Here is a 17,471-nt window from a genome sequence, read left to right as displayed (position 1 = left end):
TGTGTGCATGTGTGGTTTTTTTAACAGCCCAACTGGCAATGTACAGCCATTATAATGTTCCTGTGTTTGCTTGTGACCCCTCTGTCGGTCATTTTGCTGCCTGGGTCTGAGACTAAATAAGAGTCAGTTGACTCTGCAGCAGTATACGGCCAATACAGCAAATACACTCTTGTCAACACACTCTCTCTGGTGGACAGTAGCTGGAAGTACAGCTGAGCTCCCAAAGGTCCAACAACAGACGTTTGTCTCAGCTGATTCAGGCACTGAACACAATAATTGAGAAATTCAGCAGGGCCTGGAAGGTTGTCAGTACAATGCCCAAAAATACTTCAGAGTTTTTCGATTACAATACTTTGAGATTATTTTACTGCTAATTTACCTCCGGGGCTGGGAGCGTCGGTCATCCTCACCACTGTCTGCCTCCTGGGGAGAGAGCAGAGAACCAGTCAGAAATCAACATGCACATACACACTAATGTATCCATAAACGGACTATAGTAATGACACATTATACAGACAAAAAGCTGCGGTCACATGAATAGACAAGGTTGCTTGTTCACAATAACCGGCCTGAACAAGGAGAGCATATGAATATGAATCAAGTCAAGTATGAATCAAGTCAAGTGTCTCATGACTAACAATGAGCCAAACAAATTCATACTACAGCAATATTAGGAGGTGTGATGCTGCCAGACCTTTTGAACAAGAATTCCACACCCAGTCAAAACAAGATGTCCATATTTGGGCTTGTTAGACATAAGTGTATAGCTATCTATTCAAGGGAGATTTTGCAACACGGTTTGCATCGGGCACCGAGGAAGAGCGAATTAACCTTATTTTAAAGAGGATAATGAATTACACATCGGCTAAAATGTGCCGCTAAATATCCACTTTCATCCATGTCATGGGATGGCCGTAGTGATATTTCACTAAACCCAGAACAAGGCAGAATAGATAAGGGTTGAAATGGCTGCCGGCCTGTTTTGAAGCGTCCCTCTCTCTCCACCCTGGCCCGGCAATCTGTTGTCCCTGCTCAGACAGACAGGCAGGCAGACCCTAATCCCAGCCTGTTCTGCTCCAGTAATCTCCAAACTCAGGGAACTTTCTCCCAGGGATCAGGCTGTCAATCCTGGACAAGGGAGCCCTAGCAGATCCAAACCACCTCTGCCCAGTCACATAGAGATACTGAACTGGGTTAATAAAGCCCAATGCACCACACACTGGCTACATTCACCATGTCCTATGCAGACACACGATGTACATGACACACGGAATGGGATGAAGTGATCCAGCCAATGTATCTTTATTGAGAAGAGCACACACACAAACAAAATCCCAGACAGAGCCCAGACCTATACTCAAGAATACAAAAATGCTTACAATTAGGCCTCTCTATGTAAAGAGTTCTGCTTGTTGGGCTTGTGTACACGACCGTGATGGCACACAAACTAGAGAAAACATGAGCAAATCAAAAAGCCTTCGCCTGGACATAAATCCTCACACATCAGGTGATGTAAATCAGATGCTGCCACAGCCAGGCATATGCCATTTGAAAAATGCATTTAAGAAACATGGTGACACAGGAGAACCTTGACTCGAGGGAGCCACCCATCCCTTCAACGAGAAACTTTCCAAAACACTTAAACAAACCCACTGTCTGTTTAATGGCGAAAGCAGCAGAGGCCAATAGGCTGCTATAGGAAGGTGTTTATTAAGTAGCAAAGTGGAGGAGAAACCACAAGCTTCCTCCTCTCCCTGTGGTTAAGTCACCATACATGTAATACTATGTACAGGCCCGTCTCCATGGTCACCATGCCACCACATGGAGGAAGGAGGAACAGGGGATTGGGTCAAGCCAATGAGAGGGGAGTATTTAGTGTGCTACTAGGAAGATTCCCCCGTCCAGCAATCCTTCTCTCAGGTTTGATGTTCTGAATACAGAGTAGGCTTAATTAATAGGCGAGACGCTTCAGTATGAGCTGATACTTGCTTAAACAATAGTCAGTGTTACGCCTAAATCTTCCATCTGTCACCCCTATCTTTGTATGGTGTTAACATCTTTGCTTAAATTTTTTTTTTTAAATGCACTTCAAGTTGGAGCATCAGTGTCTAATGGGATATAAGACACATGGAGCTAAAGGATATGACAGCACTATATCCACTCCACACACAGCAAAGGCAGTCAACCATAATGCTTTGTAATCATGACCATCCATCGTTCTGAGGATGCCAGCCATAATAACCCTGACCTGCATGGCATCTTGCTGTGGTAATGGCCTGCAAGTAGAACATAGCTGAGGAGGCTCTTTCTCAGGAGAAGAAAGAGCCTCACATGGGTGCCTCTCATACATCACTTGACAGGCAGCTGGTGCCCTCAAAGTAAAGGAAACGCTTGAGTAAATGAGGGATGCAAAGTACATTGAAAGCAGGTGCGTCCACTAGAGGTCGACCGATTAAATCGGAATGGCCGATTTCAAGTTTTCGTAACAATCGGTAATCGGCATTTTTGGACACCGATTGTGGCCGATTACATTGCACTCCACGAGGAGACTGTGTGGCAGGCTGACTACCTGTTATGCAAGTGCCGCAAGGAGCCACGGTAAGGTGCTAGCTAGCATTAAACCTATCTTATAAAAAAATCTATCAATCTTAAAAAATATATTAAAAAAGTGATTGTTATTGTTTTAGGGGTAATCACTAGTTAAACTTGTAATATGATGAACCATGTGTAGTTATCTAGCTTGTCCTGCATTGCATATAATCGATGCAGTGCCTGTTAATTTATCATTGAATCAGCCTACTTCGCCAAACAGGTGATTTAACAAGCGCATTCACGAAAAAAAAGCACTGTGTACCTAACCATAAACATCAATGCCTTTGACATCAATACACAAGTATATATTTTTTTAAACCTGCATATTTAGTTAATATTGCCTGCTAACATTAATTTATTTTAACTAGGGAAATTGTGTCACTTCTCTTGCATTCTGCGCAAGCAGAGTTAGGGTATATGCTGCAGTTTGGGCCGCCTGGCTCGTTGCGAACTGTGTGAAGACCATTTCTTCCTAACAAAAAACATAATTAATTTGCCAGAATTGTACATAATTATGATATAACATTGAAGGTTGTGCAATGTAACAGCAATATTTAGACTTAGGGATGCCACCCGTTAGATAAAATACGGAATGGTTCCGTATTTCACTGAAAGAATAAACGTTTTGTTTTCTAAATGATAGGTTATTAATATGATCAAATCCGGAAACTAAGGCAGGGTAGCCTAGTGGTTTGAGCGTTGGACTGTTCCTAGGCCGTCATTGAAAATAAGAATTTGTTCTTAACTGACTTGCCTAGTTAAATAAAGGTAAAATAAAATACATTTCTGTGTTGGGTTTGACATTTTGAACATTGAGATATTAAATAAATGATAGAATCAAAGGAGAATGTTAAGCGTTCTCTGTAGAAGGACAGATAGCTGTGGAATGTGTTGGGGGACGGGAGCAGAGCACCCTGTTGATTCAGGACGGACAGATGGGCATCTGTGGATTAGATGGAGGGGTTGAGGTCAGGAGGTGAGGACAGGTCACCTGAAGGGAGTAATAAGGGTTTGGGATCTTGTTACTCTTTTCCTGTTAAACCATAAACTAAGGATTGGAGAGAGGGAGTGTCATAAGTAGGAGGTTTATCACTGATGTTTTGCTGTCTGATTACAGCTGTACAGAACCTTTGGGAAGAATTATACTTGGTTAAAGCTTCTCTAGTGTCCATAGGTTCTTATTTTTCAGAGTAAATAACCCAACAGAGTTATTATAATTAAGTCTATGATTTGATAGAACAGTCTGACTGAGCGGTGGTAGGCAGCAGCAGGCTCGTAAGCATTCATTCAAAAAGCACTTTCCTGCATTTGCCAGCAGCTCTTTGCTGTGCTTCAAGCATTGCGCCGTTTATGATTTCAAGCCTGTCAACTCCCGAGATTAGGCTGGCAATACGAAAGTACCTTAGAACATCCAATAGTCAAAGGTATATGAAATACCAATGGTATAGAGAGAAATAGTCCTATAATAACTACAACCTAAAACGTTTTACCTAGGAATATTTAAGAGTCGCGTTAAAAGGAACCACCAGCTTTCATTCTGAGCAAGGAACTTAAACGTTAGCTTTTTTTACATGGCACATATTGCACTTTTACTTTCTTCTCCAACACTTTGTTTTTGCATTATTTAAACGAAATTGAACATGTTTCATTATTTATGAGGCTAAATTGATTTTATTGATGTATTATATTAAGTTTAAAAAGTGTTTATTCAGTATTGTTGTAGTCATTATTACAAATGTATAGATATAAAAAAAAAAAAATATTATTATTATTATTATTATTCAGTATCAGTTTTTAAAAAAAATCATAAATGGGTTGACCTCTAGCATCCACACAGGTGTGGTTCCTGAGTTAATTAAGCAATTAAAACATCCCCATCATGCTTTAGGTCATGTAGAAATAAATATTATTTTGGCTAGCATGGCTAGAAGAGATCAGTGACTGAAAGAGGGGTCTCAAAGGAGCATAATAGGGATAGGGAAAAGGGGATACCTTGTCAGATGCAGAACTGAATGCATTCAACTGAAACATGTGTTCCACATTTAACCCAACCCCTCTGAATCAGAAAGGTGCGGGGGGATACCTTGACCCCTTTTTCATGATATCCAAATTGCGTCCTCCGAAACAAGACCCTGCCAAGCCGCCAGTGTCGCCAACTAATTTTCAGGGGAAGTTGCTAGAGGCAGGTTGATTTGTTGCTAAATGATGTTGTGATGTTATTGCGTGATGACGTCTGTATGTAAAACTGCGTCATTATGTAGAATACACAATAGCGTTACTCAAATTGACTGGCCATCTCAGCGAAAAATATGATTTGACATGTTAGTTTCGATTCTTTTGTTTATTATCATTTTGATTGAGACATGTTGATTGATGTAAGTTCTGTTCAAGATCAAACATTTGTGACCAACTATAGTCATTGGGTTTGTATCGAACGCATACTACTGCAGTCAGCCAACAATGATTTGCAATTTGCTGAAATTGCTGCTGGCCTGCGCACGAGCTGAGCACCTGCTGCTAACGTCACTCACAAAGCACTTTTGCAGCCAGGCACGTGTGTTGTGACCGAGTGTGTGACAGAGAAATAATTTGTGTCATTTAGTGGGAAAATGAGTGCATTTTAGCAACTTTTCAAAAGCTAAAAGTTCCAAATAAATATTTAAAAGTAACTAAATTTGCTGCTAGGTGCGGTTTGAAAAAAAAAAAAAAAGTTGCCAGGGTAGTCTGAAAAGTTGCTAAATCTAGCAACAAAATTGCTAAATTGGCATCACTACAAGCCACACTGCTTCTTGACACACTGCTCGCTGAACCCGATGCCAGCCGCACCAATGTGTTGGAGGAAACCCCGTACAGCTGGCGACCGAAGTCAGTGGGATGGGACAAGGACATTCCAGCCAGCCAAACCCGGACGGCGCTGGGCCAATTGTGCGCCGACTCATGGGTTTCCCGGTTGAGGCCGAGATCGAACATGGATTTCTAGTGCGATGCAGTGCCTTAGAACACTGCGCCACCCAGGAGGCCCTGCAGGGGGGGGGGGCAACTACCTTAATCATCTGCAGTTGTTGTTGTTGGGGGTTTAAAGGGTGTGCGTCTCAGCCACCAGAATTCAACCCGACTGAACACTTATAGGAGACTCTGGAGCCCTTAACACATCATTTCTGTGTTGACCTTTGCTTTAATTGTTTTCATGGCTGTTTGAGAGAAACATAGTTAATCTCTCACATTCATCTTTCCCATTTATACTGGCCATTTTTCTTTCTCTAGCCAACAGACCTCCGACTGCCCTCAATGGATACATCCCAAATAACACCCTAGTCCCTATATAGTCCACTATATTGAATTTAAGCAATCACAGAACTGATCCATTAGCTCTGTTGGTCAAGCACTCCAGGAACAGGGTTGTCGACCACTGGGCTAGGCTGTCTAGCTACAACCCTTATGTGGAATCATCCGCTGGCATATCAGCCAGCCAGGCAACCCTTGATATGTCATATGGAATCTTTCCCAGTGCGGGTCATTTTTACTAGGCAAGTCAGTTAAGAACAAATTCTTATTTTCAATGACGGCCTAGGAACAGTGGGTTAACTGCCTGTTCAGGGGCAGAACGACAGATTTGTACCTTGTCAGCTTGGGGATTCGAACTTGCAACCTTTCGGTTACTAGTCCAACCACTAGGCTACCCTGCCACCCCATAAAATGTAGTTGAATGTAGTTGGACAGCCATGTCATACTAACCCGGTTTTCATGCAAAACATTAACAGAATAACTTGAGCCTAGTTGATGTGGAACTGTTGTGAGAGTCTATGACATTGTTTTGGCTAGGTCTGTTGTAATAAAATGTATGAAAAAAAAAGTACCCAAATGGCATATTTGAGTAAAAGTAAAGAAAGCTTAATAGAAAAATTTAAAGTTAAATAGTAAAATACTATTTGAGTAAAAGTATTTGGTTTTAAATATACTTAAGAATCAAAAGTAAATGTAATTACAAAAATATAAGTATTAAAAGTATGAATCATTACATAAGCAAACCAGACAACACAATGTTCTTGTTTATTTATTTATTTACAGATAGCCAGGAGCACACTGCAACACTCAGACATAATTTAGAAACAATCAGATCAGAGGCAATAGGGATGACCAGGGATGTTCTCTTGATAAGTGCATGAATTTGATCATTTTCATGTCCTGCTAGCCATTCAAAACGCAACGAGTAATTTTGGGTGTCATATACTTTTTACTCCATACATTTTATCTTTTATTTATGAATGTAGTGAAGTAAAAGTCAAATATAAATAGCAAAGTACAGATACCCCCCAAAACGACTTAAGTAGTACTTTAAAGTATTTTTACTTAAGTACTTTGCACCACTGTCTATACATTTATGGCTGTGACTGAGTAAACAGTAAACTCGCCAACAAAGATTGACACTGACAGATAGCTAAGCTATGATGAGGTGGCTTCTTTGAGTTCTTTTAGACCATTTATATAATTGACTTGGGGATAAACAGGTCAGATTTGCACTGGAATCATTTGCATTGCAAAACAGTCACTATACCAAGCTAACTAGCTAGCTACAAGTTGAGAAACTTCACTGGCTAGCTGGCCGACATCGACTGTGGTAGCTAAGCGACAACTTCCCTGGACACTGGAAAGTTTAACTGTGTCCATGCAAAAGTCAGACGTGTATATTTATACATAACACAACGCAGACAACTAAAACACGTTTCCGTTTAACAATTTATTAGGAACGTATGCACACACAAAAAAGCAGGGCATTATCAGCTATAGTGTAGATAGCTGGGACACACACTTTTCACCCCACTTCGCTACAAAAGTGATTTTCGTGGCAGGTTAGGAGACCATATCCGCTAACCCTTTTCCTAACATTATCCTGTCTCCTGCCACGAAAAGGTCACTTCGGTATCGAAGTGCTGTGAAAAGTGTTTCCCCTAGCTAACTACCGCATGGGACAACAACCTACATGTTAGCTAGCTACAGCCACCCTAAACAATACCAGTAGAATTGAGCCTTAAATCCCGTGCTATGACAGACGAACAGGCTCGACAACTCACCGAAACGCAGGGACTGGAGATAACGCTGGGTGTTGGCGAACGCTGAACGGTGACCAGAGCCATTCAAGGTCCAGGAAACAGATATTTTAGTTAGAGAAAGCAGAGGCGGCGAGATGGTCATAATTTGAGCAGATGACATGCAAGGCGCCCGATATTATTGGGTCGTTGGTGATTTCCCTCCTATTCATTCAGCAGCGTCTTTTGGCGCATGCGATCCACTGGCCAGCTGTCAAACGACATTGTCTATTGCTGCGTTCATAACAGCTCGTACATTCGTAATTACCAGTATACGAACGGGGAAAACCCCAATTGCGGCCCTCCAACTCGTAATTACAAGTGGGAAATAATCTCTGAACTCCGATTTCTCTGACGTCACATACTAAGGAAATTACTTCAATAACAGCATTTTCGGCAATTAAATGAAACATTTTTATTTTTTTTTAAATATATATTAATGTGCCTTTTTAACACCAGAATTTGTTTGGAAACATGATAGCTGTACTTATAGTTTATGGTTGACATTTGTCAGTCGAGTTCAAAGCATGTCTGAGCTATCTGAGCAGCTAACCGATCGCTGCAGCTGTACATAGTCTATTGGTAAATAGCCCACCCTTTTTCACCTACCTCATCCCCATACTGTTTTTATTTATTTACTTTTCTGCTCTTTTGCACACCAATATCTCTACCTGTACATGACCATCTGATCATTCATCACTCCAGTGTTAATCTGCAAAATTGTAATTATTTGCCTACCTCCTCATGCCTTTTGCACACATTGTATATAGACTCCCCCTTTGGTTTCTACTGTGTTATTGACTTGTTAATTGTTTACTCCATGTGTAACTCTTTGTTGTCTGCTCACACTGCTATGCTTTATCTTGGCCAGGTCGCAGTTGCAAATGAGAACTTGTTCTCAACTAGCCTACCTGGTTAAATAAAGGTGAAATAAAATAAAAATAAATAAAATGTGAATGCACACAACAATCCCATTCTCAAAATTAACAAATAGAAGTAGTATATTCCAAGTTTCCCACTTGTTATGAACGCAGCAAAACCATTCTGGACTCAATCAGGCAAGGGTGGAAGAAAATAATGCGGTCCTACACGTTTGAAAATTACGTTTTGACATGAGGCTCCTCGCACCAAATATAGCTAATTACACAAGTCTATGGTTTAAACAATATGCAGCTGAGTGAACTTTAATGGATATGAAAAGGCAATACCATCTGGAACAAACTGGTTGAACCAACGTTGTTTCAACGTAATTAAAACCAATACACTCAATGTGATGACGTTGAATCAACGTGGAAAACAGATTGGATTTGTAAAAAAGTAATCAACAAGGAATTTTAGTATTTTTTTTCACCACTTTTAACCTAAATCCAATGACATGGTAATTTTTTGGGGGGGTTTTACATTAGTTGACAACTCAACCAAATGTAACTCAAAACTAGATGTTGAACTGACATCTGTGCCCACTGGATAGTTAGTGGGCACTGTAAATGTACAGTGCCTTCCAAAAGTATTCATACCCCTTGATTTTTTTTGTGTTACAGCCTTAATTCAAAATATATTAAATATATATCTTTCTACACACAGATGATGACAAAGTGAAAACATGTTTTTAGACATTTTTGCAAATTTATTGAAAATGAAATACAGAAATATATAATTTACATAAATATTTAAACCCCTTAGTCAAAACTTTGTAGAAGCACCTTTGGCGGCGATTACAGATTTGAATTGTCTTGGGTATGTCTGTATCAGCCTTGCACATCTGGATTTGAGGATTTTCTTCCTTTCAGATTTTCTCAAATTAGATGGGGAGCAGTGCTGAACAGAAATCTTCAAGTCTTTCCACAGATTTTCAATGGGATTCAAGTCTGGACATTGGCTGAGCCACTCAAGGACTTTCACATTCTTGTTCTGAAGCCATTCCAGTAGTTATTTTTTTACTGTATGCTTGGGGTCATTGTCCTGTTGGAATGTAAATCTTCACTCCAGTCTAAGGTCATTTGCACTCTGAAGCAGGTTCTCATCAAGGATTTGCCTGTATTTGGCTCCATTCATGGTTCCCTCTATCCTTATCAATATCCCAGTCCCTGCTGCTGAAAAGCATCCCCATAGCCTGATACTGCCAACACCATGCTTCACGGTAGGGATGGTGTTAGACGGGTGATGAGCTGTGTCTGGTTTTCTCCAGACATAGGGCTTTGTATTCATGCCAAAGAGTTGAATTTGTCTCATTAGACTACATAATTTTTTGCGTTATGATCTCAGAGTCTTTAAAACCTGTTTGGGATAGGGGGCAGCATTTTCACGTTCGGATTAAAAGCGTGCCCAGAGTAAACTTTCTGCTACTCAGGCCCAGATGCTAGGATATACATATTATTAGTAGTATTGGATATGAAACACACTGACGTTTCTAAAACTGTTTGAATGATGTCTGTGAGGATAACAGAACTGATATGGCAGGCGAAAACCTGAGAAAGATCCAACCAGGAAGTGGGAAATCTGAGGTTTGTAGTTTTCCAACTCATTACCTATCAAATATACAGTGTCTATGGGGTCATATTGCACTTCCTAAGGCTTCCACTAGATGTCAACAGTCTTTAGAACATTGTTTGAGGCTTCTACTGTGAAGGAGGGGGGAATGAGAGCTGATTCAACCAGAGGTGTGCCAGAGTGGCATGAGCTGATCACGCGTGCACACGTGAGAGCGACCTGCGTTCCATTGCAATTCTAAAGACAAAGAAATTCTCCGGTTGGAACATTATTGAAGATTTATGTTAAAAACATCCTAAAGATTGATTCTATACATCGTTTGACATGTTTCTACAAACTGTAATATAACTTGTTGAACTTTTCATCTGAACTTTCACCTGGACTTGCCGCCACCTCGTGAGTTTGGATTTGTTTACCAAACGCGCTAACAAAAGGAGGTATTTGGACATAAATTATGGACTTTATCGAACAAAACAAACATTATTGTGGAACTGGGATTCCTGGGAGTGCATTCAGATGAAGATCATCAAAGGTAAGGGAATATTTATAATGCTAATTCATGACTTTTACTGACTCCACAACATGGCGGGTATCTGCATGGCTTGTTTTTGTGTCCGAGTGCCGTACTCAGATTATTGCATGGTTTGCTTCTTCCGTAGGTCAAGCTTTTTTGAAAACTGATAGCGGTTGCATTAAGGAAAAGTATGTCTATAATTCTGTGCATAATACTTGTATCTTTTATCAAAGTTTATTATGAGTATTTCTGTAAATTGATGTGGCTCTCTGAAAATTCGCCGGATGTTTTCGAGGCACAACATTACTGACCATAAAGCGCCAATGTAAACTGAGATTTTTGGATATAAATATGAACTTTATTGAACAAAACAAACATGTATTGTGTAACATGAAGTCCTATGAGTGCCATCTGATGAAGATCATCAAAGGTTAGTGATTCATTTTATCTCTATTTCTGCTTTTTGTGACTCCTCTCTTTGGCTGAAAAATGGCTGTGTGTGTTTTGTGTTTTTGTGACTAGGCTCTGACCTAACATAATCATATGGTGTGCTTTTGCTGTAAACCCTTTTTTAAATTGGACACGATGGATAGATTAACAAGAACTTAAGCTTTAATGTGGTGTATTGCACTTGTGAAGGTTCCGCTAGCCGAACACCTAGCCGTAAGAAGTTTGTAACGTGCCTTTTTGCAAACTCCAGGAGTGCTGTCATGTGCCTTTTTCTCACTAGGATCCCTCACCCTTTACCCCATCCTCCTCTACTTTCTTCACTGCCTCACCATACAACACCTTCTGCACTAATCTGACTATGGCCACTTCAACCTGCCTCTCTCCCACCAGACACTTCCGATCCCCAGCAACATGGTTACCCCTACAGTTGACACACGATTTTATCCACCGGAACTACTCAATCCTCTATCCCATGCCCTCCTGCACACTTCTCACATCTTGGAATCTTCGTCCTACACACTGCTGCGACACGAACATAAATGTTGCACCTGAAAAAACGTAGTGGATAACTGATATATACTAACATGACTTTGTCTGGTAGAGACTCTGACTCAAAAGGACTGACAGTGACTCCAAACAGTGGGTGTCACAAACACCAGGAATTTTCAAATTCAATTGCTCTCCCTCCACACTTAAGGCTACCCCAGAAATCACTCCTTTCAATGGTGCCCAGTTCATAAGAGCAAAGCAAGAAACAGATCCTGAAGTTACGTGACACGGAGTGCCTGCTCCCTCTGGGCTGAAGAAACAGAAGCAAATATCACAAGTCCACTACAGGTTACCGTCACTGTTTCATCTACACCCAACTAATTTCCAGTGGTCTAAAGTACTTAAGTAAAAATACTTTAAAGTATTACTGAAGTCTTTTTTGGGGGGCATCTGTACTTTTTTATTTTATTTAACTAGGCAAGTCAGTTTACAATGATGGCCTACCCCAGCCAGTTGTGCACCGCCCTATGGGATTCCCGTTCAGGGCCTGTTGTGATACAGCCTGGGATTGAACCACGGTCTGTAGTGACGCTTCTAGCACTGAGATGCAGTGCCTTAGACTGCTGCGCCACTTGGGAACCTTCCTATTTATATTTTTGACAACTTTTACTTCACCACATTCCTTAAGAAAATATTGTACTTTTTACTCCATACATCTTCCTTGACACCCAACAGTCCTCGTTACATTTCGAATGATTAACAGCACAGGAAAATAGTCCAATTCACGCAGTTATCACTCTGTTTGAACTTGACACCAATCATCTTCGATACCCTATCTCCATTTTTATTGGCATTTTCCTCGGATTTAAATCCAACCCCTGCTTTTCTCATTCTATTCAACTTCCTCTTCCTCTTTTTACGCTTCCATTCCTCCTCAGAAAACCATGTTTCTGTGTCCCTGTCCAAATATCAAATCAAATTTTATATTCCAGTTGTTGTTCCATGATTCCTTATATGACCTTCCCGCAGACGTCTCGCATACATCTCTCGCCGTAGCAGCACACTAAGATTTTTTTTCTTTTTCTGTGGGTTTTATGGCGGACTACAACCCCAAAAGGTGTATCACCACCACCAACTGGATGGGGTTGAACATTTGAAAAAAATAAAGATCATAGGTGATAGGGAAACTAACTTAATCCACCCAAATAAAAATAGTACATTGACAAAAACAAAATTCCCACTTCCTTCCTTCAAATCTCCATATTTTCCTTCTCAGGCTCTAGGGCCAGTCCAAGTAATCACTTCGCCGCATCCACAATTACAGTGGGGCAAAAAAGTATTTAGTCAGCCACCAATTGTGCAAGTTCTCCCACTTAAAAGATGAGAGAGGCCTGTAATTTTCATCATAGGTACACTTCAACTATGACAGACAAAATGAGAAAGAAAAATCCAGAAAATCACATTGTTGCAAATTATGGTGGAAAATAAGTATTTGGTCAATAACAAAAGTTTATCTCAATACTTTGTTATATACCCTTTCTTGGCAATGACAGAGGTCAAACATTTTCTGTAAGTCTTCACAAGGTTTTCACACACTGTTGCTGGTATTTTGGCCCATTCCTCCATGCAGATCTCCTCTAGAGCAGTGATGTTTTGGGGCTGTTGCTGGGCAACAGGGTCTTTCAACTCCCTCCAAAGATTTTCTATGGGGTTGAGATCTGGAGACTGGCTAGGCCACTACAGGACCTTGAAATGCTTCTTACGAAGCCACTCCTTCGTTGCCCGGGCGGTGTGTTTGGGATCATTGTCATGCTGAAAGACCCAGCCATGTTTAATCTTCAATGCCCTTGCTGATTGAAGGAGGTTTTCACTCAAAATCTCATGATACATGGCCCCATTCATTCTTTCCTTTACACGGATCAGTCGTCCTGGTCCCTTTGCAGAAAAACAGCCCCAAAGCATGATGTTTCCACCCCCATGCTTCACAGTAAGTATGGTGTTCTTTGGATGCAACTCAGCATTCTTTGTCCTCCAAACACGACAAGTTGAGTTTCTACCAAAAAGTTATATTTTGGTTTCATCTGACCATATGACATTCTCCCAATCTTCTTCTGGATCATCCAAATGCTCTCTAACAAACTTCAGACGGGCCTGGACATGTACTGGCTTAAGCAGGGGGACACGTCTGGCACTGCAGGATTTGAGTCTCTGGCGGCGTAGTGTGTTACTGATGGTAGGCTTTGTTACTTTGGTCCCAGCTCTCTGCAGGTCATTCACGAGGTCCCCCCGTGTGGTTCTGGGATTTTTTGCTCACCGTTCTTGTGATCATTTTGACCCCACGGGGTGAGATCTTGCGTGGAGCCCCAGATCGAGGGAGATAAGTAGTCTTGTATGTCTTCCATTTCCTAATAATTGCTCCCACAGTTGATTTCTTCAAACCAAGCTGCTTACCTGTTGCAGATTCAGTCTTCCCAGCCCGGTGCAGGTCTACAATTTTGTTTCTGGTGTCCTTTGACAGCTCTTTGGTCTTGGCCATAGTGGAGTTTGGAGTGTGACTGTTTGAGGTTGTGGACAGGTGTCTTTTATACTGATAACAAGTTCAAACAGGTGTCATTAATACAGGTAACGAGTGGAGGACAGAGGAGCCTCTTAAAGTAGTACAGGTCTGTGAGAGCCAGAAATCTTGCTTGTTTGTAGCTGACCAAATACTTATTTTCCACCATAATTTGCTAATAAATTCATAAAAATTTGATTTTCTGGATTTTCTTTCTCATTTTGTCTGTCATAGTTGAAGTGTACCTATGATGAAAATTACAGGCCTCTCTCATCTTTTTAAGTGGGATGACTTGCACAATTGGTGGCTGACTAAATACTCCCCCCCCCCCCAACTGTATCTATTTTCCTTGACTTCCTCTCCAACTTGGTAGTGCCATTAATCACCAAGGTTCCACGTTCATCTGTACAAACAAAGGTACGCAAGTATAAACACCATGAGACCACACAACCGTCATACCGCTCAGGAAGGAGACGCGTTCTGTCTCCTAGAGATGAACGTACTTTGGTGTGAAAAGTGCAAATCAATCCCAGAACAACAGCAAAGAACATTGTGAAGATGTTGTTTGGCCATAATGACCATCCTTATGTTTGGAGGAAAAAGGGTGAGGCTTGCAAGCCGAAGAATACCATCCCAACCGTGAAGCACGGGGATGGCAGCATCATGTTGTCGGGGTGCTTTGCTGCAGGAGGGACTGGTGCACTTCACAAAATAGATGGCATCATGAGGCAGGACAATTATGTGGATATATTGAAGCAACATCTCAAGAAGTTAAAGCTTGGTCGCAAATGGGCCTTCCAAATGGACAATGACCCCAAGCATACTTCCGAAGTTGTGGCAAAATGGCTTAAGGACTACATAATCAAGGTATTGGAGTGGCCATCACAAAGCCCTGACCTCAATCCTATAGAATATTTGTGGGCAGAACTGAAAAAGCATGTGCTAGCAAGGAGGCATACAAACCTGATTGAGTTACACAAGCTCTATCAGGAGGAATGGGCCAAAATTCTCCCAACTTACTGTGGGAAACTTGTGGAAGGCTACCCAAAACGTTTGACCCAAGTTAAACAATTTAAAGGCAATGCTACCAAATACTAATTGAGGGTATGTAAACTTCTGACTCAATGGGAATGTGGTGAAAGAAATAAAAGCTGAAAGAACTCATTCTGTCTATTGTTATTCTGACTTTTCACATTCTAAAAATAAAGTGGTGATCCTAACTGACCTGAGACAGGGAATTTGTACTAGGATTAAATGCCAGGAATTGTGAAAACTGAGTTTAAATGTATTTGGCCAAGGTGTATGTAAACTTCCGACTTCAACTGTATATAACACGACATTACATTTCTACTACTTGGACATCTCAGCTTCTCCCTTCTGCACACACCTGAAACATGTCCAAAAGCTTTACAATGATTGGTCTTGGGATAAATGCTCTGACTCGGTAGTTTATATACCCCAACCGCACTTGAGTAGGGAGAGACTCTATATCAAAAAAACAAAAGAACAGACTTCACTTTTTCTTCATTCACCACACGAATCATCTGACATGCATCAATCACTCCAGGAACATTTTTAATCTCTGTAACATCGACTTCCCACGAGACGCCAGATATTACCCCCTTGAGGGCTGCCTTGTTCCCGAAAGAGACACACACGACACGTCAAACCTTCGGGTGAGACGCAACACACTTTCCTTATGATCGTCAGAAGTACAAAAAGATCTGAAAAAAACGCGCCTCCCGTAATCCTCACAGCTTTCACTTTACCCAGCACTCTCTCCACCAGTTTGGATAGCTTAAATGGATTCTTCAAGATTGGTAATCCGATCAGCTGCTCCTCATGAATAAACCGCAATCCTACAAGACACGTAAATACATTCTCAGCACTGTATGCTCCTGTGCTGCGTTTTCCATTCTTTTGGACAATAGTCCAATTCTCCTTGACTCAACCACCATTATGTTCAAGCTCCACATCACTCTCCGTCATCCTCCAAAACTTCCACCTCTGACATGCACTGTCAACTGTGAGACCTTATGTAGAGAGGTGTGGTTCATTCTAAATCATGTCCAAACAATTGAATTGGCCACAGGTGGACTCCAATCAAGTTGTAGAGACGGATATTCGAAGGAAATTGGATGCACCTGAGCTCAATTGTGTCACAGCAAGGGGGTGTGAATACTTGTTTTCACTTTGTCATTACAGGGTATTGTGTGCAGATGAGTGAGAAAACAGAAATCTATCCCATTGAATTCAGGCTGTAACACAACACAATGTGGATGAATACTTTTCTGAAGGCACTGTAGCTCTTTCAGAAGGATTTTTAAAGCTTTTCAGGGAGCTTTTATGCAGAGAGAGTTTCAGGTCATTTGACAGAATATTGGTTTGAAAAGGAAATGTGACTTCTGTCACGTACCAAATACCATGACCTAGCCTGCACTTCCTCTTGTACGCAACCGAGGGGAAGAAATGGGAAAAGAAAACACAAGAACATTTAAAGGCGCCAATGTATTTTCCCAAGTAGACTCCATTGTAGACTCCATTGTAGACTCTATTGTGAAAAGGCCTCCCAATTAACTGTCAAAATAAAAGGGAGGGAACCTATCATATGAAACACACACTGCTCAGCAGTGAGCTGAGCTGAGCGATGAGGTCATGTTTCAGTGGCTGTGGCCCCTCCCTCCCTCCTTTTGCATCCTCTCATTTACAACAAGTGATCTTTCTCCTTCCCTTAGTGACCATCAAACAGAGACCTGTGCCTTGCAACCAGCAGACCCCACCCTTACACACACTGGGGAGGGTGTTGTTGGTTACAGGGGTAGATCGAGATTTGAGGTGCAGAGATTCATTTCCACAGGGCTGTTTATTGACTGCCTGCATTGCCTCCATCCTTTGGGAATTGTACTCAAGGGGAGAGAAAGGGGAGGATTGGAATGTTGTCACTCCGTTTCGCACAGAAGTAGAACGTGAAAAGGTAAACAAGGAGTCTGATACAGAAGGCAAAGGGAAAAGGTAATGAACAGAAAACATGAATACATTTTAGTCTTGGTCAGGGGGTTATTTGTGTGTTTTCCATAAATTGATCATATTTCTTAGGGTAGTTTATTATGCATAATTTAGTCTTTTGACATTTTTTTTTTTTTGTGTTGAATATAAATATTGTATTGCACATACATATCTGTAACAATCTAAGAAAAAACAACCGTAAATACCTATCTTTAATACCTTCTGTCTCAGAGAAAATTAATAGCCTACAAGCTCCACCCCCCTTTCTGTCAAAGATACCCACCAATCA

General features: G+C 41.1%; 1 protein-coding gene across 1 annotated transcript in view; it reads right to left on the bottom strand.

The window, feature by feature from the left end:
• The window catches only part of LOC109905517 (protein phosphatase Slingshot homolog 2), a 37,368-nt gene extending 29,472 nt beyond the window's left edge, over positions 1 to 7,896 (bottom strand). Inside the window, exons 1-2 of the mRNA XM_031790571.1 lie at positions 7,665 to 7,896; positions 380 to 423 (exon numbers count right to left, since the gene is read on the bottom strand). Of these exons, the coding sequence (XP_031646431.1) occupies positions 380 to 423; positions 7,665 to 7,727 (107 nt within the window). The 5' untranslated portion in view covers positions 7,728 to 7,896. The remainder of the gene's footprint in view (positions 1 to 379; positions 424 to 7,664) is intronic.
• Between the last annotated feature and the right edge of the window lie 9,575 nt (positions 7,897 to 17,471).

This window comes from Oncorhynchus kisutch, linkage group LG15 (genome assembly GCF_002021735.2).
Source record: "Oncorhynchus kisutch isolate 150728-3 linkage group LG15, Okis_V2, whole genome shotgun sequence".
Classification (NCBI taxonomy): Eukaryota; Metazoa; Chordata; class Actinopteri; order Salmoniformes; family Salmonidae; genus Oncorhynchus; species Oncorhynchus kisutch.
The sequence above is the reverse complement of the archived record's forward strand: the minus strand, read 5'-3'. Positions and strand labels throughout refer to the sequence as shown.